Below are 23,976 nucleotides of genomic sequence, written 5' to 3'. Positions count from 1 at the left end.
TGGAGTTTTCAAAATTTAAATTAGTATGATTACATAATTTTCTCTAAATTTAGGTTGACTTACCATAGTTACCATTTACAACTGTTAGTAACAAAAATTCTATCAATATATTTTTAAAAAACAATGTTTTTAAATAAGATTTTTTTTTAAATGAATGGTGATATGGTGACTTAAAGGCCTGATATCTCTGAATTTGCCAGGACTTGAAGCAAAGGTTGTAGTCCATATTAAAAAACAAACAAACAAAAAAAACAGACACATTCTAACTCTCTAAGTGAGAGGGACAATAAGGGACAGAATTAAGGTGGTTGGAAGTTTAGCAGATAACTTATTCACGTTAACATTTTATTCTCCTCTCTAACATTATTTTAAAGTTAGATATTTAGCTTTTTAAAGGGACACATACACTCCTACACCCCTTGATCGAAGAATCAACACTCATTCCTATGGGTGTACATACGCAGGATGATATAGTAAAAGGTTTTACAGACATGAATTTGGGATGGCTGTTTTAGTCAATCACAACATGCCATCATATACTCTATATGCCAGATATTTTACAGAAAAACTATTTTTAGAAATGCTTGAGTTTTAATTTGAACTATATAAATATTTCATATTCCTCTTTTTCTAAAGTTAGATGACCTTAGTTATAATAAATTAAACTGTACAGTCCTCAGAGAGAGAGAAATTATAACTAATTATAACTCTTTTAAAAAAATAAAAAATCCCAAACTCTGTATGTATTATCTAATCATGTTGTGGATTTAATGTATGATATATGGCTGTAAGCAAGTGTCTTCCATTAGCTGGAAGTGATGCTTGCCTTACTAATGTAGCCCTAATAAGGCAATTCAATATTATCTACTTATCCAAGAATGAATATTGCCTGTCCTGGAGCATGCACTAATGTGATTTGGTGAAAGAAATACCGTGTTGGGGTGGCAAAGGAAAGAAACATTTTGGCATATTTTTTTGTTTTTAAAATGGTGATTTTGGATGTGGACAAATTGGAGAGAGTCCTGTGGAGGGCAACTAAAATGATCAGGAAGCTGTGGCATATGACTTACGAGGAGAGGCTGAGGAAGCTGGGATTGTTTAGTCTTGGGGGGGAGAGAGATTGGATAGCAGCCTTCAACTACCTGAAGGGGGTTCCAAAAAGGATGGAGCTTGGCTGTTCTCAGTGGTGGTAGATGACAGAACAAGGAGCAATGGTCTCAAGTTACAATGGGGGGAGGTCTAGGTTGGATATTAGGAAAAACTATTTCACTAGGAAGGTGGTGAAGCACTGGAATAGGTTACCTAGGGAGGTGGTAGAATCTCCATCCTTAGAGGTTTTTAAGGCCCTGCTTGACAAAGCACTGGCTGGGATGATTTAGTTGGTGTTGGTCCTGCTTTAAGCAGGGGATTGGACTCGATGACCTCCTGAGGTCTCTTCCAACCCTAATCTATGATTCTGTGATTCGATTGAATGTTAGAAGTCACTGACCATGGATTAATCAGCAGTGTTTATTAAATGGTCAAAGGTGCATGTTATATGCAATTTAGCACTTGGATGGCAACTGTGTACTTATGCAAGTCACTAACTTTAATGGGACAATGTAAAAGTGTTTTTAAAAACTGATAAGCTTCAGACTTTTATGCAGGTTTTAAAATCTACCACAAGATGTCACTGTAATCTAAAACAGGGTTATTTGGTTAAATAGGTACCACTTACTGTTTTGACATTTAAAAAACCTGTTTTGTAAACTATGCTTCTCTTTCCTGTTCTCAGAATCGGACCTTCTCAATATCCAGTTCTTCCTTATGAAGTGTCAAGTATCAGAGGGTTAGCCGTGTTAGTCTGGATCTGTAAATGCATCCGACGAAGTGGGCATTCACCCACGAAAGCTCATGCTCCAAAACGTCTGTTAGTCCATAAGGTGCCACAGGATTCTTTACTGCTTATGAAGTGTGTCACTGCAGGTGAACACTTTAGGTGCTGTGTGCCTTGCTCCTCAAGCCGTGGAGCATAAATAGCAAGAGCCATTAGAACAGGGGTGGGCAGACTTTTTGGTCTGAGGGCCATGTCAGGTTTCCTAAATTGTATGGAGGGCCAGTTAGGGGAGGGGTCGTGGACCGGCCCCCACATCCTATCTGCTCCCCCTCCCCCAGAACCCCTGCCCCATCCACACAGCCCCGCTCCCTGTCCCCTGACCACCCCTGGATCCCCGCTGCCCCATCCAACTCCTCCTCTCATTTCTGACAGCCTCCCTCCGGGACCCCTGCCCCATCCAACCACCCTTTCTCCCTGTCCCCTGGCTGCCCCCGGAACCCGTGCCCCTGGCTGCCCCCTGCTGCCTCATCCAACCCCCCCTCCTTCCTGACTGCTCCCTGGGACCCCTACCCCTATTCAACCCCCCTGTTCCCCTGCCGACCGCCCCGACCCCATCCACGCCCCGACCCCATCCACACCCCTACCCCCTGACCATCACCCCGAACTCCCCTGCCCTCTAGCCAACTCCTCCTGCCCCCTTACTGCACTGCCTGGAGCACTGGTGGCTGGTGGTGCTACTGCTGCGCTGCCCGGTTGGAGTTGAGCCATGCTGCCGCCGCCACCGCCCCACAGCACAGAGACTGGATCAGACTGTGCTCTGCAGCTGCACTGCCCTAGGAGCTCACAGCCCTGCCGCCCAGAGCATTGCACCAGCGGCAGAGCGAGCAAGCTGAGGCTGCGGGTGAGGGAGGATAGCGGGAGAGGGGCCAGGGGCGAGCCTCCGGGGCCAGGAGCTCGGGGCTGGGCAGGACAGTCCTGTAGGCCAGATGTGGCCTGCGGGCCATAGTTTGCCCACCTCTGCATTAGAAGGACTGTGGTATTTTGTAACTGAGGGTATAAAATTTTCCATTTCCCAACTCTCCCTCAGTTTCTCTTTTTTTGATGGCTGGTGTGTTCACAGAACCTCCACCTTGTTTTATTTGCTTCAGTTTTAGGCTCGTTCTGCTTGTTTGTGTGTGGTTTTTCTGCTCAAGCAAGGTAGTCGTCTTGACCAAATCTTTTGGGAGACTCAGATCCATTTTTTGGAATTAGGGATGTTTTGCTTATTTTCTTGTTCCTTATCTCTGAAAATTGCTTTCTCAATTCTGACGCCTTTACAGCTTGGGACTTGGAATTTAGTTTCATGAGAGTACAGATCTGAGTCACAGTAAAGTTGCATTTTAATGGTGGCCACCATAGTCCTTTTCAGATGGAAACTCTTGGCTTGGAAATTCCTGTGTGTTGTCTTGGCTTTCTTCATTTGGAAGGTCTGCCTAAACACTCTTTGTAGCCCTCAGAATTTTGATCTGTTTTTGACCACTTTTCCTTACACAGATATTGATGCACCTATTGAAAAATATTATGGGATTGTGCTTGTAATCGCTACCTGGTCCTTATTCTTGCTCTTGAAAAGCCTGGATTGAAAAGTAGATTGCTTATTCAGAGGGTTCTTCAGTATTTGTTTTCCTGAAGGATTAGTGCTCAGAATTGGAAAAGCAGAGGCAGGGAGAACAGTCACTGGAAGAATAGTCATAGTCCTTTTCCTCACTGGATGGCTCAATTCTAATTTCTTCCTCCTCTGGGCAAGTTTGGACAAGACAAGTCAAAAGTAAAGCCAGTCACTTCCGGCACTTTGCCTACATTAGCACTTCAGCTGTTACCAACACTGCCCTCACTATTAGTAATGGTGGGAAAAAATTCAGGAAAGAAATTAACATCAAGAAAGCCTTGGATTTCATACCATCTATTTTTATAATGTATGTAATATGGCATGTGTTTTTTCTCTGTGTGGGAGGCATGTGATTTTTGGGTAAGGTCTTGTAGATTGAAACACATTCTTCGGGATAAAATTGTTAGCATTAAAATGGATCCACAAGAGTTTAGTGAATGTTGGAATGCTAGAAAATGAGTTACGTGTAAGGCCCTAGTTGAATCGTGGGATGATTGTCAATAATTGTGGCTGAGTTGTGGATAAGAAATGGAAAATTGCAGAAAAGTAATAACAGACCTTTATAAATTGTAGTAATTTGGAAAAGCCAGAGAAGACCTATTTGTTTAAGAAATATTTGCTGGAACAATATAAACACTCAAGTATTATGTTATGCCTGCTAATTTTTTTGATAACAAGACATTTTGCTGCAACTATATTGCTGTCATTAATGTCCAAAGCTGATAGCAGGAGATTAATATTGTGAGATCTGTAATTTCTGCAATATCACAAATTACCGGTAAGTAGGGCCTTATATATAGTACTTCAACTATATTTGAAAACAAGTTAAAGTATTTGCTGTAATGATACCTAAAGTTTAGGGAATGGAATCGGAGTGGGGGCAATAAAAATATTAAAAAATAGAATAGCAAATAGAATTAACTTTGTTAAGACTCACGCATTGTCAACACTGGGATTTTACTTCCCAGTATAGCTGCTAAAATCAGAGTAGCCAATATTAAGGAAGTTATGAAGCTTTGTAATATGAAAGCATAAAATAGTGTGTGAAGCCTTTTGAACCATGAATGACTATTACTAATTAGTTGCACTTGTGTTTGTAACAGGTAATTTGGCCTCCTGGGATGCCATCAAGAGAAAAGGTGGAGGGAATACTTCTGAAGGTGGTAGATTTGGGCTGAATTCATTTTTACCTGGTTGTCAACTCAATAATATTTAGCCAGGATGGATACTTTCACCAGCATACTTCATCCAATAAGTGGAAATAGTGATCTTGCTGGTTCACAAGAAGAAATACAAAAGCTTTTAATTGATGAAAGAATGCGGTGTGAAAATCATAAAACAAATTATCAAACTCTAAAAGCAGAGCATACAAGGTACAGTACTTTACATGTCTGTTTTCCTTATTTTGTTTGAGCTGTTAAAATCTAAAATGGAAGGAAGGGTTTTTGTTTTTTTAGCTAATTATCTGTCTGACTTTAATTTGTAGGAGTAGCAGTACAAGTGTTTACTGGATTCAGTCATGAGTTCTGTAAATTGCTCCATTGAGGAAGGGCTTTGATTGTTAAAATACTCAGTGTCCAACAGAAATGTACATTACTACTCATTTGTGCTTAAGGACAAGTTTGACTGTTAGTTTTCTAAAATAATACTTTGTTATTTACACAATAACAATTTAAAGGTCTCAACATATGCGAGATGAGGGTTCTGAAATATTCAGTGTATCTGTAAATATGAAGTAATTTCAAGAATTTAGAATAGTAACCATGTCAAATGTATTTTGGTGGGAGGGCGGAAATGATACCTAGTAGATATTTTGTCAGATCTGATGTCTTTTTACTTTTGCTTCTGTACTTCTGTTATTCTGTAACTTCAGATCTGTTTTTAGAGGGTAAATGGGCAGCCTTAGTATAAAATAAAAATACTGTATATTTTGCAGGTTACAGGATGAGTATATGAAATCACAAAATGAGCTCAAACGGCTGTTAGTTGAAAAGCAAACCATCCATGACAAATTTCAATGTCTTCTTGCTGAACTCCGAGGGGAATTATTAGATAAAACTAGGGAACTAGAAGAACTGAAGATGCAGGTGAGACAATGGTTACTAGAACTTGATATGAATTTCTGTAGAAACATTTCTGTAATATATCTTTATCAATGTATTGTGTGTGTTAGCCTTAGGTTTTCTTTCTGCTTGTAATTGGATCTATTACAGCCATGTCCTCAAATCACAAATCCTCTTGTAATTTTACTGCAGGAGCACAAATGAAATGACAGTTAAAACTTCTGGTAGCATTTAGATCTTCTAAACTCTGTTATCATGCATTCCATGAATAGTAGTCTCTATCAGTCTCTTGAAAAAGTGCCACTGATGGCACACTCCTTCTTTACTATGTTCTAGTACAGGGGTGGGCAACCTGTGGGACGCATGCCAAAGATGGCACGCAAGCCGATTTTTAATGGCACGCGGCTGCCTGCTGGGACTCTGCGTGCCATTAAAAATCCTGCCAACGCGGCAAGCTGCAGAGTCCGTGCGCCCGGGCCAGAGCGTCCGGCCGAGCGCAGCAAGCCTCCGGCCCCTCCTCCGCCTTCCCCTGGAGCCTTGCCGCCGCGCACGCAGTGCTCTGGGGGCCGGGGCTGTGCACTCCCGCAGGGCAGCGTTTGGGTCCGTGGGAAGGGAAAGACATTCCCCGCTCATCCGGAGCCCTGCCGCCTCGCGCGCCGCGCTCTGAGGGGCGGGGCTGTGCACGCGCGGCGGCAAAGCTCCAGATGAGCGGGGAGCCTCATGGTAAGGGGTCCGGGGCCGGGGGGGTTGGGTAAGGGGTGGGGGCAGTCAAGGGACAGGGACCAGGGTGGATGGGATCCTGGGGAGGTGGTTAGGGGCGCGGGGGGGGTCTCTGGAGGGGGCAGTCAGGGAGCAGGGGGGGTTGGATGGGGCATGGGAGTCCCGGAGTTTGTGAGGGGGCAGGGGGTGGATAGGGGTTAGGGCAGTCAGGGGACCGGGAGCAAGGAGGGTCCGGGGGGGCAGTTAGGGTGGGGGGGGGTCTCTGGAGGGGGTGGTCAGGGGACAAGGAGCTGGGGGGGTTGGATGAGTTGGGAGTTCTGGGGGGGCTGTCAGGAGGTAGGCGTGTGGAGAGTGGTTGGGGCAGGCAGGGAGCAGGGGGGCGTTGTATGGGTCCAGAGTTCTGGGGGGGTCCCATCAGGGGGCAGGGAGCGGTTGGATGGGGCATGGGAGTCCAGGGAGTTCTGTCTGGGTGTGGATAAGGGTTGGGGCAGTCAGGGGGCGGGTAGGGTCCTAGGGGGGCAGTCAGGGGACAAGGGGCAGGGAGGCTTAGATAGGGGGTGGAGTCCCAGGAGGGGGTAGTCGGGACAAGGAGCGAGGGGGATTCGGGGGGGGGCAGTCACCCAGCCCTGAGCCCTGACCCCCCCCCCACACACACACCCAGCCCTCTGCCCTGAGCCCTGCACCCCCACACAACCCCAGGCCCCTGCCCTGAGCCCTGTACTACCTAGCCCTCTGTTGACTCCTTCACCCCCCCCCATGACCCCAGCCCTGACTCTGGCACCCCCACACATACCCAGCCCCCCTACCCTGACACCCCCCCTCACACGCCCCCAGCCCTCTGCCCTGACTCTTGCACCCCCCACATCCCAGGCACCCTGCACATCCCCACCCTGAGCACCAAACGGGAGCTCCTGCACCCCCACTCACATTCCCACCTGCACCCCTCACACCAAATGGGAGCTGCCCAGGTAAGTTCCCCCACACCCAAACCTCCTGCCCCAACCCTGAGCCCCCTTCCTCATTCTAGCTCCTTGCCAGACCCTTCACCCCCAGCCCTGTGCTCGGTCCACTCCCACCCTCAGCTCAGTGCAGAGAGAGGAAGAGAATGGGCCAGAACCAGGGAGAAGGTAGGTACCCACTGTATGTGGGCAGGGCTGGGACCCCAGACTGGCAGCGGGCTAAGCGGGTCCGGTAGCCGGGATCCCGGCTGGCAGGAGCCGGCGGATGGAACCACTGAGTGGCAGTGGGCTGAGCTGCTCAGCCCACTGCTGGTCTGGGGTCCCAGCTGCTGGCCTCGCACAGCCTGCTGCCAGTCTGGGGTTCTGGCTGCCAGACCCTTCCCAGCTGGTCCCGGCCACAGGCCCCACTCAGCCCACTGCCGGCCTAGGTGAACAGAACCCGAGACCAGCAGTGGGCTGAGCGGGCCGGTGGCATAAGATCAACATTTTAATTTAATTTTAAATGAAGCTTCTTAAACATTTTGAAAACCTTGTTTATTTTACAATACAACACTAGTTTAGTTATACAGTATATAGATTTGTATAGAGAGACCTTCTAAAAAACATTAAAATGTATTACCGGCACACGAAACCTTAAATTAGAGTGAATAAATGAAGACCCGGCACGTCACTTCTGAAAGGTTGCTGACCTCTGTTCTAGTATTAATAATGTCAGGTTCTCTCCTTTTTCGGGGATCAAAAATTAGTTGGACTGGTTATGAAGAAGGATGAAGAAAATTAGGGAGACACATATCTCTTCCCTGTGTCAATAGTGCAGCTGGGATTCTGCTATCCTCACTGGGATTTCAGTCAGCTTATGCAATGCATTAGGCCCTCTTGCTCTGTGAGATGGTGACACAAAAAGAAAAGAGTCTTTCATCCTGTGAATGAAGACCTACTGAAGGGAGAAAATTAAGCTTCCATTTTCCTTCAGCCTCTTTTCTTCCTCTTTCATCTGTTGTTTTTATGAACTTTTATCAGCAGTGCTTGTTTTCAGCCAAAGATACCACTTCTGCAATTTGTTGACTGAGAACATATTTTCCCTATTGCTAACCTCTTTAGTCAGATCGGTGCCTCATAAAGAAAGCTGTTTCACCTGTGGCACTCAAGGTCTGAACAGGTTCTGGGAAGAAGCGTATGATAATGCCACTATTCATCATTTGTCTTTTAACTATTCCAACCTGCAATATACTGCTTGCTTCAGCACATACATTGTACCTGGTACAGTGGGGTTAGCTAAAATTCAAATTGTGCAAATCACATGTTGACTATCAGGATAGTCTTTGGATGTTGATGACATTTTCAGTAACTATTTATCATTTCCCCACAGCTTGGAAAGACTAGAGTTGACTTTCCAATGACTAGTCCGTTTTGTGACCAGTGTTGATCTGAAGGTATTTTGGTAGTCAAGGGGAAGGTTTCATGTTAGCTATTCAGCTGCCAGTGAAATAACTTTCTAGCATTCTTTTTGAGCAAACCTTCATCTCCTGTATTGAGCCCTCTTCCGCAGATCAACATTTGCCTCAGGTCCTTCACTTACTTTTTGCCTGTGGTATCAGCCTCCCTGCAGTGGGATGGCTTTGTAATGATCCTGTTCCTGTCCAATCTACTCAAATAAGTTCTTCCTTAGTTTCTTTTACAACTGCAATCTGCTTGTCAGACTCCAAGGGTTTGTGTGATCCAGCATGACACATGAATCACAAGAGCTTTCTAGTTAACATAAAAACATAAATTCTTAGGAATTTAACAGAATGTGGTCAGGGAAAGGCAATCTTGTCTGATTGAAAATTCTAAAGATCTTCTGTCTACCCACAGTTCAGTATACTCTGAATGAAGAAGAGAAGTCTTTTGATGCTGCTTCCAGAGCTGATCTTCAGGGTCTGAAGCACTTCAGGGAAGGGGTGGCTCCAGGCCCCAGCACGCCAAGCGCGTGCTTGGGGCGGCATGCTGCGGGGGGCGCTCTGCCAGTTGCCGAGAGGGCGGCAGGTGGTTTCGGTGGACCTCCCGCAGGCGTGCCTGCGGAGGGTCCGGTGGACCTCCACCAAAGCCGCGGGACCAGCGGACCCTCTCCAGGCACGCCTGCGGGAGGTCCACCGGAGCCGCCTGCCGCCCTCCTGGCAAATGGCAGAGTGCCCCCCGCGGCATGCTGCCCTGCTTGGGGTGGCGAAATGTCTAGAGCCGCCCCTGCTTCAGGGGCCCAGAATGGCAAAAGAAAAGTGGAACTTGTCAGAGGCTTTGTTCTTATAGGAGGCAATTGAGAGTTGGTGCAGGGAGCTCCTTGGCCATCCAGCATCTTGCTATGTTGGATTTAAGCCATTATGGTCTGCTTTTTTTTTAGAATTCTAGGGGCATTTGTTCTTTTGTTTGTAGGACTCAGGTTTTTTTCCTGTCAAGGTGGAGAGAGTTCTTAAAGGCAGGCTATTTAGTTAAAAAAAAAATAATTTTTTTTTAGTGAATTGGCCTTATCTGTTGGCATATTCTACTAAAATCAAAATGGAGATATTTTAAACACTCTTCCCACCTCTTTTCCCAAAATTCTGTTTGTTTTAAGTAATAATGCCACATTTCTCTGGTTCTGCAGCTACCACTGAAATCCAGTCAAAATTCAATGAAGGGTTCAACCTATTGCCAATCTGATTTGATATATGCAAAAGCTAGACACCAACAGAGGTTCAAAAAATTGCTATAATTTAAAAAATACTATATCTCAGAGCAGGATGATCTGTATTCTTTAAAAACAAACAACAAAACTCTTTTTGGGCCTTAATGTGAGAACTGTAACCAGAAATCTTTCACTCTTCATCAGGAAAATGAGAATTCAGTAAGACCATGCCCAGTGCACTTTTCTGAGGGCTTTTTCTTTTCTGCCCTCATCTGCTTATGGATGTTTTCCTGAATCAATTCATAATTTTTTAATCTAGTAATAAAGAAAAGAGAGCAAATCACTGAAAAAGCAGAATGAGAATGGGAAGAAAACAAGTCCTTCACTCTTTGAGCATTAGACTTGAATTACAGCAATTAAGGAAGAAGGCAATAAAAAAGGTAGTGAATGTACTGTAAGGATCCTGAGTGTACCTTATCTGAAGAACCTGAAAGATGATGTAGTTGCTGGATTTATTTCATATATATTTAATATTGTTAACCTTTGGAATGTTAAATTTTTCCCTAGGAAAGCACATCAATTATAGCTGAATTGATTAGCTTTTTATGAAAGCAGGAAAAAATTAAAAATAAATTTTATAAATGGCATATGTTCATAAATAACTTTGTTTAAAATTGTATGTGAAATGTTTCATTGCTCAACATTTGTTTTACAATATGAATTGCTTAATATGTCTGTTGTTTGGTTAATTATTCTACAGTACATTTGTTTACATCAGGTACTAACTCCTCAAAAGCTTGAGTTGTTAAAAGCACAAATACAACATGAATTGGAAACCCCTATGAGAGAACGCTTTCGGAAACTAAATGAAGTAAGTAGTAAGACGTATTTAACTTCTCTTTGTCTAGATTGGGGGAGGGCTTGTTTGGTATTTTGCTTGGCATAAAAATGGCGTATGAAAAGATCATGGGGAAATTCCATGGATGATTCATGAAATAAAACAAAAGTATTAAGTATTTACTTTTATATGTTTATCTACTTCTGTGCTTGAGTGAATCTGTGTTCTACTTCCTAATTAATTTAGGAGGTAGAAAAATACAGAACAGAATATAACAAACTTCGTTATGAACATACCTTCCTCAAATCAGAATTTGAACACCAGAAGGAAGAACATGCACGTATTTTAGAAGAGAAAAAAATAAAGTACGAGTCTGAGGTAGGTAGAGAATATGTAATATAAGTTAAACAACTGTAAAATTGAAATATTTGAGGTATTTATAAAAAGATTTTTTTAAGGTTTTTGTCATTTTAGTGTAACTATTATAATTTTGTCATCTTTTTTTGTATTCTTGTAATATGTTGGTTATCAGAGTACTGTCAGCTCTCTTAAATTTTTGTCATGGTCTGGTCCATAACAATTTACATCAATTTGTTCAAGATATCTTATAGAAATATCAGTTGTCCTATTGCAAATAATAGGCTTGTCTTTAAATGACCGCCAATAACAATGCTTGCGAACCTTTTTTATTAGCGTTGAGAGATTTAAATAGATCAATACATCTTCTTCAGTCCTAACTTAGTAGCTCAAATAGCCTAAATAAAAGTAAATATAGAATTTGTTCTATATCTGATGACTAACCCAAGAAAAGGGCAGCAGAAAATACTGAGGTGAGCAGGAAAACTTGTCCGTTCTCAAATTTCTCAATATCCTTTTGTCTGCCATTTCTGAGAAATTTTCATGATCTCTCTCCTATTGACCCCTTAACTTGTTTCAAAATTTGTCCTCACCTATGATTTAGCTCTTGGATAAACTATTTAATGATCTGTTTTGTTTGGGGCCAAGTTTTCAAGAAAGAGTCAAAACTGCAAATGCAAATATATGCACAAGTAAGTATATAATTACCAGTTGCACCCCTGCATGTACCTCTTGCATATTATATTTAGGTGCTTACCTGAAAATTTAGTCCAAACTGATATTTATTCTGAGACAATATGTAAATCAGTTATGTGCACAATCAAGTCTTGAGACTCAAAATATTTCACGTCTTCTGTTTTATCAACTTTTTAAGATTCAAGAATTGCTGGTTAGCTTTTGAAGCTCTCTAGTTTTAAACCTACATTACTGTTAGAATTATAGGTGAAATTATTCCCATACTCTCCTATTGCAGAGACTGCTTTGTTTTCCGTATAGCTAAAGCAGGCTCTGCATTTCTTACATCTGCTGTTGGCTGTCATTCTTGTCAATTTAATGGATCCATGCTGGAGCCGTGAAATTGACAAGAAAGCTACAGGGCGGGTTGGAGGCTCCTGCTGCCCAGGGCTCCTTGCTCCCAGCCAGGCTGCACCCTCTCCACACAGATCCCGGCTTCCCCCTGGTGGCAGGGAGCAGGAAATGGAGAGCCCAGAGGGGCAGCTAGGCTCTCAGACCCCACCCCCTTCCCGCCACTTGTAAGTCAGTGGAAGCGCTCCAGGTGAGGATGCACACCACTGACAGAAGGAGGGTAGAGTGGACATGAACCACCACAGTAATTACATGGGACAACTTACCTTTCTAATGTAGACTTAAACTCAGGGGAAGTTGTCCCAACTGGCAGGCTCTTGAGGGAGGGACAATCCTTCCTGCCATTGACTGAGGGCCAGGGGCGGCTCTACCTTTTTGGCCGCCCCAAGCAGTCATGCGCGGGAGGTGCCCCGGAGCCGCGGGAGCAGCGGACCTCCCGCGGGCATGACTGCAGAGGGTCCGCTGGTCGCGCGGCTCGGCTGGACCTCCCGCGGCTGCGGACGGTTCGCAGGTCCGGCGGCTCCGCTTGAGCTGCCGCAGGCATGCCTGCGGGAGGTCCAGCCGAGCCGCGGGACCAGCAAACCGTCCGCAGTCATGCCAGCGGGAGGTCCACTGGAGCCGCGGGACGAGCGCCCCCTCCGCAGTCATGTCTGCGGCAGGTCCGGTCGTCCCGGGGCTCCGGTGGACCTCTCGCAGGCATGACTGCGGCAGGTCCGCCGGCCCAGCCTGCCGCCCCCCCGGGAAAGGGCCGCCCCACGCGCGTGTTTGCCGCGCTGGGGTCTGGAGCCGGCCCTGCTGAGGGCATTGCAATGAGATCCTGCAGCTGGCAAAGGCCAGCTGACTTGGGCTTGCGAGGCTCGGGTTAAGTGGCAGTTTAATTCCGGTGTAGATGGTTGGGCTCGGGCTATAGCCTGAGCTCTGGGATCCTTCCACCTCACGGTCCTATAGTCCTTGCTCCAGTCCGATCCTGAACACCTACACTGTTAAACAGTCCCTTAGCCTGAGCCCTGTGAGCCCGTGTCAGCTGGTTTGGGCCAGCCCTGGGTTTTTAATTGCAGGCGCTGTCAGGCCTACTTTTGTCCCCTGCACAGCCAGCAGTCTGAAGTCTGATTGTAGTGGTTCTGTGGATCTTATTACTCAAAGAAAATAAATTAACATTTAAATGCAGAAAGATTTCCCTGTTTAATGCAAATTGCTGATCTTTTCCTTAATTATCAACTTGGGTATTATTTTGGTGACTGACAGCTAAATAATGTAACAGTTGTATATTTTTCTGTATAACGATTAGATAGCAAGACTGGATCGAGATAAAGAAGAACTGCATAATCAGCTGCTTAGTGTTGATCCCACAAGAGACAATAAGCGAGTGGAGGTACTCCTAAGAGAAAAGGCTCAACTACATCAAAAATTAAAAGGTTTAGAAGCTGAGGTAGCAGAACTAAGAGCAGAGAGAGAAAATAGTGGTGTGCAAGCAGATAATGTCCAAAGAATACAGGTACGGCAGTTGGCGGAGATGCAGACTACAATGAGATCTCTGGAGGTAAGACGTTTGTCTCCCAGGGGAACACAGGAAATAAATTTGGAAGTTTTTGACCAGTAGGCTCTGGTTCCATGGACATGCTAAAGAATTAAACAGTTTGCATTTTCCGAACTTACTCTCTACTTCTGATTTTATTTTTAAGTCATCACTTCTCAAATTCTGCCATAGAATGGGCTACATCTTAACTGAAAGATTCTCACAGACCATGTCCCTTCTCACCCACAGTTCTATTTGCAGTCACTTAAGATGCATGTGTGAACTGCAGTTGCTTAACTGGAATTTAATATTGGGATAGTGTGTGTGTGTTAATTGTCTTTAACATTTTTTAAAAGGACAAAACTTTTATTGTATTAATTATATGTTCTACTTTTGCTCTTCATTTAAGCAGCCCCACTCACTTGTTATGGTCATGTGTTTTCTGCTTGCTTGCCTACCACATGGTACTCATGTTTCCTGCACATGTTGCCACAACTTCCTAGCTTCCTTTTCTTGTCCCCTTGCACATACTTCCCTACTGTAAGGTCCCATCTATCCTACTTCTCTTCTGTACATGCTTTTCAGGTTTCAGTTCTCCACTGAACATTCCTCACTGGCTTGAGGGCTTCCGCCCCATTAATGGTTCCTGTTTTTCGCCTGTTGGCAGCTCCAGTCTGTGGTGGCTTTTCTTCCTACTGTGTAGCTGCAGCCCATAGTTAGACTGGCTTCCTTTCCGTCTTACTTTTATAGGTGCCCAGGCTCTTCACTGCAATAGTTTGTCCAGACGTCCTGATTTTATAGGGACACTCCTGATATTCGGGGCTTTGTCTTGTATAAGCACCTATTACCCCCCACCCCTTGTCCCAGTTTTTCACACTTGCTATCTGGTCACCCTACACTGCAGTGAGCTGTATCTCTGTAAAAGCAGCTAGAAACAAGGAAGAACCAGCACTAGATGCCTGCCATATTGCTGTGGATTACCATCAAGTGGTCCTGAAGACCACAACTTGACAAACGCTGCTGTAGATTTCTTTTTAAATGGGCACGGCATATTAAAGACCTATTAAAATGCACTTCAGTTTGCTTAGATCTACTCTAATCTTAATTTAGTAATTGTTTAAATCTTATTGGAGAAAAATAACTTGATTGAAGTCAATAACCTGGGTTAAGCATCTACTTGAAATTTTACTAAAGTGCTCTCTTCCAACACCACAAAATGCAGAGTACTGAAACTGTTATTTATCCTTTATGATGTTGACTTTACAGTGGTACACTGTAGGTGTTTTGTGCTGGGGCATGCGTCTACAAAAGCCTTTTTGGAGCACTGCTTGCAGACACACGTCCTTACAGCCTAACAGTTTACTGTCGGAGTATATAAATACCTGACCCCTCTAACCAAGCTTCAGGTCCTCTTGCCTCCAGAAGGCTTAGAGGTGTGGGAGGTGCATGAGAGTCTGTGGGGGCAATGTAGTTGGAGAACAAGTGTTACTCTGAGTAAATTAGCGAGACAACATCTTGTACAGCAAACCTCTACTAAATATAGGCTATGTTTTAATCACGGGTAGTTTTAGTAAAAGTCATGGACAGGTCAGGGGTAGTAAAAAAAAATTCACGGCCCATGACCTGTCCATGACTTTTACTATATAACCCTAACTAAAACTTGGGCCGGGGGGCCGCGAGCGCTCTGGGTGGGGGGGTCGGGACCCCCACTGGTGCTGGGAGAGGGAGCTGGGCAGCAGTGCGTGGTCTGGGACCCCCCCAGTGCTGGCAGGGGCTGGCAGGCTACCTATCTGGCTCCAATCATTTTGTCGCTGCAGCTCCTACGGGGAGGGGCGGCCAGAGGGGCTCTGTGCACTGCTCCCGCCACAGGCGCCAGCTCCACAGCTCCCATTGGCTAGGAACAGCAGCTAATAGGAGCTGTGGGGGCAGCATCTGTGGGCACAGGCAGTGCGCGGAGCCCCCTGGGCCTTCTGCCTAGGACAGGGGTGAGCAAACTTTTTGGCCTGAGGGCCGCATCTGGGTATGGCAGTTGCATGGTGGGCTATGAATGCCCGGTGGGAGAGGGGGACTCTATGGGGTGTAGCATGGGAGGGCTCTATAAGGGATGTTACCGAGGTGGGGGCAGGGGGGACTCATCGGATGGGGGATGCTCTGTAGGGGTGGTGCCGGGGACTCCTAGGGGCCCTGCCGGCAGTGACACCACTGCCATAGGTGGAGGCACCCTAGCTGGGATCGGTGCAGCCCCTGGGCGGTTTCTAGGCTCTCAAGGGTGGGTCTGTAGGAGACCGGGAGGGGATTGGGCGAGCTGACGCATGTGGGGGCTGCTGTGTAGGGGTGAGGTTCCAATCCCGGAAACAGCGTGAAGTTGTCCTGCACAGTGCGGCTCTACATGCCAGAAGATGGTGCTCATCAAGGGAATTGAGAGTCGGGGGTTGGGGAGCACTGCGTGGGCAGAGCGGGGAAAGCCCCAGACCCCACTCCCCAGCAGGAGGTCGAGGGCCTGATAAAAAACGTCTGACGGGCCAGAAGTGGCCCGCAGGCCATAGTTTGCCCCCCGTGGCCTAGGAGCTGCAGGGACATGTCGGTGGGAGCCTGGGAGCGCCCCCGCACTCCTACCATACTCTAGCCCTGAGCCCCCCCCCACACCTCCAAACTGCTGCTGGCCCTGAGCCAGCACCAGCTGCTGCAGAAATCACAGAAGTCACTGAATCCATGGCTTCTCTGACCTCTGTGACAGACATGCAGCCTTACTATAAACATGTAATATGTAAGCCAGTAGTGCCCAAAAAGCCCTAATCAAGATTGGGACCCTATTATTCTATACAATGTACAAATGCATATCAAGAGATAGTTGCTGCTCCAAAAAGCTTCTAAATACTTTTTTTATTCAAGGCAGAAAAACAGTCAGCTAAGCTCCAGATTGATCGCATTGAAAAAGAACTACAGATGAGTAATGAGCAGAATACTGTCTTAACCAGCAAATTACACAAAGCTGAACGAGAAATCAGTGCCTTGGCCACTAAAGTAAGTGCTTTTGTGGTATCAGCAATATATTTTCACATCTGGTTTCAAGCTGAAGGAAAAGGCAGTTTCATCTGACTTTTTAAAACCATGTTTCACTTTATTTTTAAAGTAAACTATTTTCTGCCCTTTCAAAGTCTACAGTATCCATAATAAATGTTCTTTAATTATAGCTGGCAGGATAGATATGGAGTCTGTAATGCTAGAGAAAAACATGATCACTGTAAGTGTCTTTGGAATCTGAGATTTTGATCCTTATCTCATTCTGTGGATTTTTGTTTGTTTTTGTTTTTTTATGATGTGCTTGAAGAGCCACATTAGTACTATACTAGATTTTTCCAACCGCTAATAAAATATGTCTGGGTGCTATCAAATAAGGGTTGTGATTGCTTACTTTAATAAATATCATCAGGCTATAGTAATAAATCTAGCAACTTTGTTTAGAACTTGAAATGAAAAAGAAAATTGGATTATCAAGATTTAGTTTCTGGTGGTTTTTAAAAGAATTCTAGCTAAGAACAGTGTTACTTGTCTAATGAATCATTAATTTTATAGACTGAAGTAAAGAACTCTGTGTTTTTGTATTTTCCTTTCCTCATGGAATTGCTCTAAAAAGTGCCCATCTGGTAACTTTCTTCTAACAGTCAAAACAACTTAATTTTCCAGAAACATTATTTGACTTAATGTTAGCTTTACTTCTCATTTGTATATCAGAAAATACACTCAGAATTCTAGTCCCAGAGAAGAAGATGCTTGGACAGACATTATTTTAACAATCCTCACCGCTTCTTCCCAGTGCATCTTGGAGAGAAGTCCATTGGAAATAATAATATAAAGTAAACCTTAGTACCTTCAGTCTCTACTGGAGAGATTGTGGTTAGACTGCCCACACCATTTCTGAGATTGCCCACAGATCTGCAACTTCTGGTCACACACATACAATACTATGCAGAATACCTTCAACACAGGTTTGGTTTTGTCTTTTTTAAAATCAACAAACAAAAACTGAAACACTTATCTATTGCCTTTTGGAACATACCCCCCAAAATAATAAAGACATCCGTTCAAAATATTACGTTATTTAACAGCTGTTGTTATCACCATAGTATGGCTCAAAAAGAAACCTAACACAAGAAATGTGAAAGATGGAACAAATCACAGTCCAAATTTAACAATCCCAGAACTTGTTCAAGATGCGCTTAAGCACACCCAGTACTCACAATACAAATCAACAAAAAAGACAACCTCAGCCCTGAATTACATTTTCCCAGGCAGTATGATCCTAACCTTCTGTAGGAAGAGGACAAAACACCAAACAACCCACATGCCTACTCATGTAACATGCCACACCTAGTTCTTATTTATCTAATTATTTGATCTAATTATTTATATTATAGTAGCATCTGGGGATCAGGGCTCCATCAAGGTAGGCATTGTATGAACAAATAAGAAGAAAGCCCATGTCCTGGAAAGTGAGTGCCAGGTAACTTAACAAAAAAAAAAAAAAAAAAAAAAAGAGAGAGAGAGAAGAAAAAGAGTTAAAACAGCCTGGTCCTTCTGTCCCTTTTGTGTCTTGTTTGCTCCCCATCAGAAGCTGTACAAGGGGTATGGAGCCTTGGGATTGTGTTAATTTTTGTTCCCTGTAAGGCCGCAGGAGTGCTAAGGAATTTGACTAGATAGTACTGTTTTTGGAGAGTAGAAACTTCCATCTAAGCAGGTCTGCTCCAAGAATGTGGGCAGTAAGTCCCTCCAGCGCTGTGCTCCCCTCCCACTGTGCATCCAGACAAGCTTATTTCAGAACACAGGTCCTTTGAGTGCACAAGTGATTTATGTATCCTCCTTGGGTTTGTGCCTCAGAAGGCTCCTTAAGTATTTGCTGAATTGCCCTAAGATGTTCTCAACTTCATATTTAAGCATCCAAATCCACAACGTAGTTACTTAATAAGCTACTGTGTCATTCTTAACCTTTTACAACTTGTAAGTGCTAGCAGATTGTAATTACATTTGTCATTGCAAATGGATTTTCATTATAAGTGCTTTCCTCTAGATATTTAATTCTCACTGACCATGTAATTACTGTGCAGTAAGAGCCTAAACTATAGAAAGTTTCATGTAGGCAGTAATTGCCTTTAGTGATTTGATGTCCTATTTAAAACTACTGTTTTTATGAGGCAGCTTTTATGCATTACAGTTTCAGAAAAGATGCATCTGGTTTCAAATTATTTTAAAACTATGAACAATTGGATTTTTAAGAAAGTTGTGTAGCAAGCTATGATTTCTAGATGCTGTAAGTTGCTGTCAGACTGAACTGAATAGGGACTTTTTCAGAGGAATTATTATTTTTCCTGTATTTTTGTATCACTTCATATTATTAGAATCTCTGTAGCTTCATTTTGGCTAGAAGTTGAAGAGGTTTAAGCCAGGATGGAAAAACATGAAAGCTAGAGTGCTGGCAGGTTGACATAAAATGGAGAAAGCATCAAGGTCCATAATACTGGACCAATGTCTTAATGAGGCACTTCAAGTGAGCAGCCTTCTAAGCACAAGCTGCACAATTTTGGGACATCTGCTTGTAGAAGTGTACGCTTCAAAATATCAAGATACCACATTTTGTTTAGAAATCCAATCTGTCTCATTGGGTGTGCAAAATCACAGTAAATAAAAGAGCACAAGCTTTTTCTAAAAAGGAAGCTTTCCAGTCTGGTGCTTGTAGCTGGCTGGTTCAACATGACGTATTACAACTCTAGTATATGATACCTTAGGGCTAGTCTACACTTACCAGCCGGGTCGACGCGGTGAGTTCGACTTCTCGGAGTTCGAACTATCACGTCTAATCTGGACGCGATAGTTCGAACTCCGGAAGCGCCGCGGTCGACTCCGGTACTCCACCACTGCAAAAGGCGGTGGCGGAGTCGACCTTGGAGCCGCGGACTTCGATTCCGCGGCGTCTGGACGGGTGAGTTGTTCGAACTAGGGTACTTCGAATTCAGCTACGCTATTCACGTAGCTGAATTTGCGTACCCTAGTTCGACCCCCCTTCTTAGTGTGGACCAGCCCTTAGTAACTGGTTGAGTGTCTGCTCTGAGTGCATCTTTCCTATGGTGATGTATAGTGCAGAATTAAGCATGTGCAGTAACTCATATTGTTACTTGTAATTTATCCAATAATTTCCAGTGTCTTCAATTTGAAGGATTTATGGAAAGAAAGTGGCAATGGAGTATAATTTGGGGAGTGACAGCGTATTAATAGCCTTATTGTTGCTAAGCGGATATGGGATATATAGCCTGGATGCTTGGTTACTCTGAAGTGGCTATATGAAAAACAGTGGATGAAAAGAATTTTTCACAAAGTGTATTTTCTAGAATAAGCATGGATTGCCATTGTTTAAAGTATTTTCTTGTAAGGAAGATGCCATATGACAAGCTTGGATCAAAATAATTGCTAGGGTATATTAGTGATTTGGTTTTATTTTCTAATTAACAGGTAGATGAACTTAAGCATTCACACAAATTAGAAGTAACTAATGTCAGACTGGAGGCAGCAAGAGCCAAGAGTGAGGTAGAAAGAGAGAGAAACAAGATTCAAAGTGAAATGGATGGTAATGTGCAATTAGTATCTAATGGTTTCTGTTGTAACCTGCAGCTCCTACCACACTACAATAAAAATTAACCTCTGAAGAAACACATTGACTATCTGCACTACAATAGATAATCTGAAAATGAATTTGCTGTCTAAAAACATTGTCGTATCCCCTAATCCACCAGGTGTAGAAGCTGTGTATGAATGACTCTCATTTTATGTAAATTCATGAATCCAGGACATATTTTAGCATAATCTGTGCTATTTCACATATTTAGATAACTTGCCTTGTCAATTTTATTGAATATTGCCAATTGTATAGTCAGTTTCTTTTTCTCTCTGTTATAATTAGTGCTTGAGATAAGGGTTTAATGTCTACAGAAGACTGACAATGGGACCTCCTGTATTCCATGATTCTACAGCTGTAAAATTTGCCACAGAGTTAGGCTCAAGGATCTAGGGTTTCATCTGAAGAAAAGGATTGTTTCTAGCCTTCATGGTTTTGAAGAAAATCTTCCAAAAACAGTTGGAATGTTATCAGTGCATTTGTTATCTGCCTGAATAGGTTGACAGTCTGAAATAACAGCTTATAGGGGTGTGAATGCCAAAGCTTCCTGGGGGCCATTTAAATATCAAGACAGTTAACTGTTTCACAGCTGATCATTTTAGCAGAACATTCACTTTATCCAACAATCCCAAAATATATCCTTCATTTTCCTGGATGAAAAAAAGAAGCTGTCAAAATCTCTAGCTTCCTCCCCAAAGTTCTAGAAATATAGTTATTTGCTATCAATACAAAAATATGTAGTCTATTGAAAACTGAAAATGTCAGAACAAAGTAAAAACAGTTAATTTTAATATTAAAATAATGTACTTACTTCATTATTTATTTTGATATTTCATTCCACAAACCCCTTCACTTTTAAACTTACCTGAAGCTGTTGCAGCATTTTCAGTTTCTTACTGGATTGCCTAATAAATCAAGGGTCAGGTCCATCTTGCCATTGAGTACATGGGCCCTGAATATCACATTAGTTTTCTCATTTCACTCTTCTTACAGTCATAGTATTTAATCATTCAGAATCACGTGGGGCAGTAACTTTTCCACTACTGTTGATGTTTCCACAAATCTGTTTTCCATTGTAACTGGTCTCTGGTACATTAGAGTTTTAGGTTTTCAATATAGTCAGTATTCTTCCCAATTCCACTCCAGCTTGTTTTAGTGAATTAAAATAGGGGATATTCTCTAACTAGATCATTAAAGTTCCATTAGTGATTTATTATTAGTTTCCCATCAACTTCAGCTTGTACTCTCTAAGTATAATGCATTTGTTCACTTAACTCTTCCATATCCACAATGGAAGGTTTTATCCAGGGGCATTTGTTTAGCTAATATGGTTGTATACTAAATCTAAATTACAGACTCAGTTCTTAATCCAAGTCTATGCTGCTTATTTTAGTATTTTTAGAAAAATATTTAGTCATGGTTACATAAGAATTAGTCTCTAAATGTGTTTTCTATTTTAAAGTATTTTTATTTAACAGTAGTAAAAGCCTTGCACATTTTATCTCATTAAAATGATGGAATATTATGGGTGAGTGAAAAGTGGATTCACAGTTCCATTTTATCCGTGTTTGTAAAATGATTTTAATACTTTAAATATTTCATCATGCTGATGTATATATTGTATAAAACAGGATTGCATTCAGACAATGAAATTCTCAAGGCAGCAGTTGAACGCCACAAAGTGCTTTTAGTAGAAAAGGATCGTGAGCTCATTCGTAAAGTACAAGCTGCCAAAGAAGAAAGCTTTCAAAAACTTGCAGCATTACAGGAAGAAAAGTATGTCCACTTGTTTACTGCTCTGTTTTTAAAAAGGGTAGGGGACAGTATGACTTAACTTGTTTAATGTTATATTCAACTGAAAATTTTTGTTATCACTTTGTCCTTGTGAACATTGTTTCAGGTTAGAACTTGAGAACAGATTAGCTGAGTTAGAGAAAATGAAAGTGGAACAAGATGCTTGGAGGCAATCTGAAAAGGATGAGTATGAAGAGAAATTGCGTGTTATGCAGCTGGCAGAAGAGTCTATCAGAAGGGAGCTTCAGAATGTTAGGTAATGTATGTGGGTTTTTTAAAAAACCTTGTTTAAAATATACAAAGTGTTTGTCTTAAAATAATTTTTTTTAGCTTCATATAAAAAGGAAAACAAAGAATTAATAATAATTTAAAAAACAAAGCTCAGAGGAGTCATGGGTTACAGAATTTTAAGCAGAATATCTTTTTTCCCCCCAATAAATGCTGTTTAAAGTAATTTTTAATTAGTTAAATGTTAAAAACTGGTCTCTTGAGGCTGCTGGTTCAGGCCCACAGCCCCAGAAACCCCTCTCTTTCCCTAGAATTGAGTTTTTTGTGAACATGTGGCAAATCAAGAGGTCTAATTTGATTGCTCCTACTCTGTAAGCACCTTGTTCTGTACAAGTTTTAACTTAACAGTTGTCAAAGTTCTCAGTGGAGTTCTACAACTGTTTATCACATCCAAATACACACATGTATAAACCCCAGTGTCAAATCAAGGATATATAAAATCAGGCAAATCATTGGAATCTGACATTAGTGTAGTCTAATCATACAGTAGAAACACAACTTCTTATTTTATAATTGACGCAAGAGTGTATTGTTGAGTATCAGCCTTTCAAATGGTTAAACAGACTTATCTGTTTAACTACTAACAAGCTGAATAGTTGTTTTAGAATAGTTACATTTTAATTAATTATAATTATAATTAATTATAAACAAAAATAATTATACCTATATTAAATGTTAGGTTAAAACTTCAACAGCAAATTGTACAGTCTGAGGAGTTAGAAAAAGAGAAAAGTGAAAATGCTGACCTTAAACAGGTAAGAGTTTGTATCATACTGTGATATTTTACTGTGAATGGTCTTCCTCCCTTTATTCATTTAAAGCAAAGAACTCATGTTCATAGTGAAAATTCTTTTTTTTCAATGCTCTTTAAAACTCAAAGGGCAAAAATGGATAGAGGGACGGTCTTTTCTGAGCCCTTATAAATGGATTTATCACAATCTTTTGCTTCAGCTACTTATTTCTCTTTATGTAGTCTAAGGATTTCAGAACTCAGAATGTTGCTGGTCCTTTGGTCTAATAAATACTGTTAATTGGAGATCCAGGTTCCATACACTTATAAACTGTTTCTCGGTAATACTTCGTATTTACATTGCACCTTTCACCCAAGGTATTTCAAGTGCTTTACAAACATTTTATAGATTAATAAACTCAGGTGAAGTGGCTTGCCAGAACTGCACCATGAATTGGTAACAGTGTTGAAAATACAATCTTAAGTCTCCTAACTCCTGATAGGCCACGTTGTCTCCTGGGTAACTAATGAACCTGACAGATCCTTAAAGAAAGGGAGACTGCAGTACAGGTCTGTCCCATCTTAGGCGTATTTAACATGTGCGATTTCAGCTTTACGCGGTTGGCAAAAACAAGGGAAAAAAAGCAAACAAAAAAAGAGAAAAATAACAATTTAAATACAGTTTCTGTAGTGCGGGCGATTTGTCCTGCCATTACACTCAATGTAATTTTGACTAAACGTGATTTTCGCTTTACGCGCTGACTGTGGAACGTAACCCCAGCGTAAGATGAGACAGACCTGTACATATTTCATGCTTCCCTAGAATCTAGTTATGGAGCTGTGTCTTTGAAAA

At 42.6% G+C, this 23,976-nt stretch overlaps 1 protein-coding gene across 7 annotated transcripts in view; it reads left to right on the top strand.

The window, feature by feature from the left end:
* Nucleotides 1-23,976, top strand: part of CEP83 (centrosomal protein 83) — a 43,313-nt gene that overhangs the window by 7,528 nt on the left and 11,809 nt on the right. For all 7 annotated transcript variants that reach the window (XM_045002056.1, XM_045002055.1, XM_045002057.1 and 4 more), the window contains exons 2-11: nucleotides 4,568-4,837; nucleotides 5,401-5,551; nucleotides 10,626-10,718; nucleotides 10,932-11,063; nucleotides 13,417-13,668; nucleotides 16,537-16,668; nucleotides 20,149-20,263; nucleotides 21,943-22,087; nucleotides 22,212-22,361; nucleotides 23,073-23,148. In XM_045002056.1, coding sequence (XP_044857991.1) covers nucleotides 4,686-4,837; nucleotides 5,401-5,551; nucleotides 10,626-10,718; nucleotides 10,932-11,063; nucleotides 13,417-13,668; nucleotides 16,537-16,668; nucleotides 20,149-20,263; nucleotides 21,943-22,087; nucleotides 22,212-22,361; nucleotides 23,073-23,148 — 1,398 coding nt within the window. In that variant the 5' untranslated portion in view covers nucleotides 4,568-4,685. The remainder of the gene's footprint in view (nucleotides 1-4,567; nucleotides 4,838-5,400; nucleotides 5,552-10,625; nucleotides 10,719-10,931; nucleotides 11,064-13,416; nucleotides 13,669-16,536; nucleotides 16,669-20,148; nucleotides 20,264-21,942; nucleotides 22,088-22,211; nucleotides 22,362-23,072; nucleotides 23,149-23,976) is intronic.

This window comes from Mauremys mutica, chromosome 1 (assembly GCF_020497125.1).
Source record: "Mauremys mutica isolate MM-2020 ecotype Southern chromosome 1, ASM2049712v1, whole genome shotgun sequence".
NCBI classification, from domain to species: Eukaryota; Metazoa; Chordata; order Testudines; family Geoemydidae; genus Mauremys; species Mauremys mutica.
This window is presented reverse-complemented; position numbering and strand designations above follow the sequence as displayed.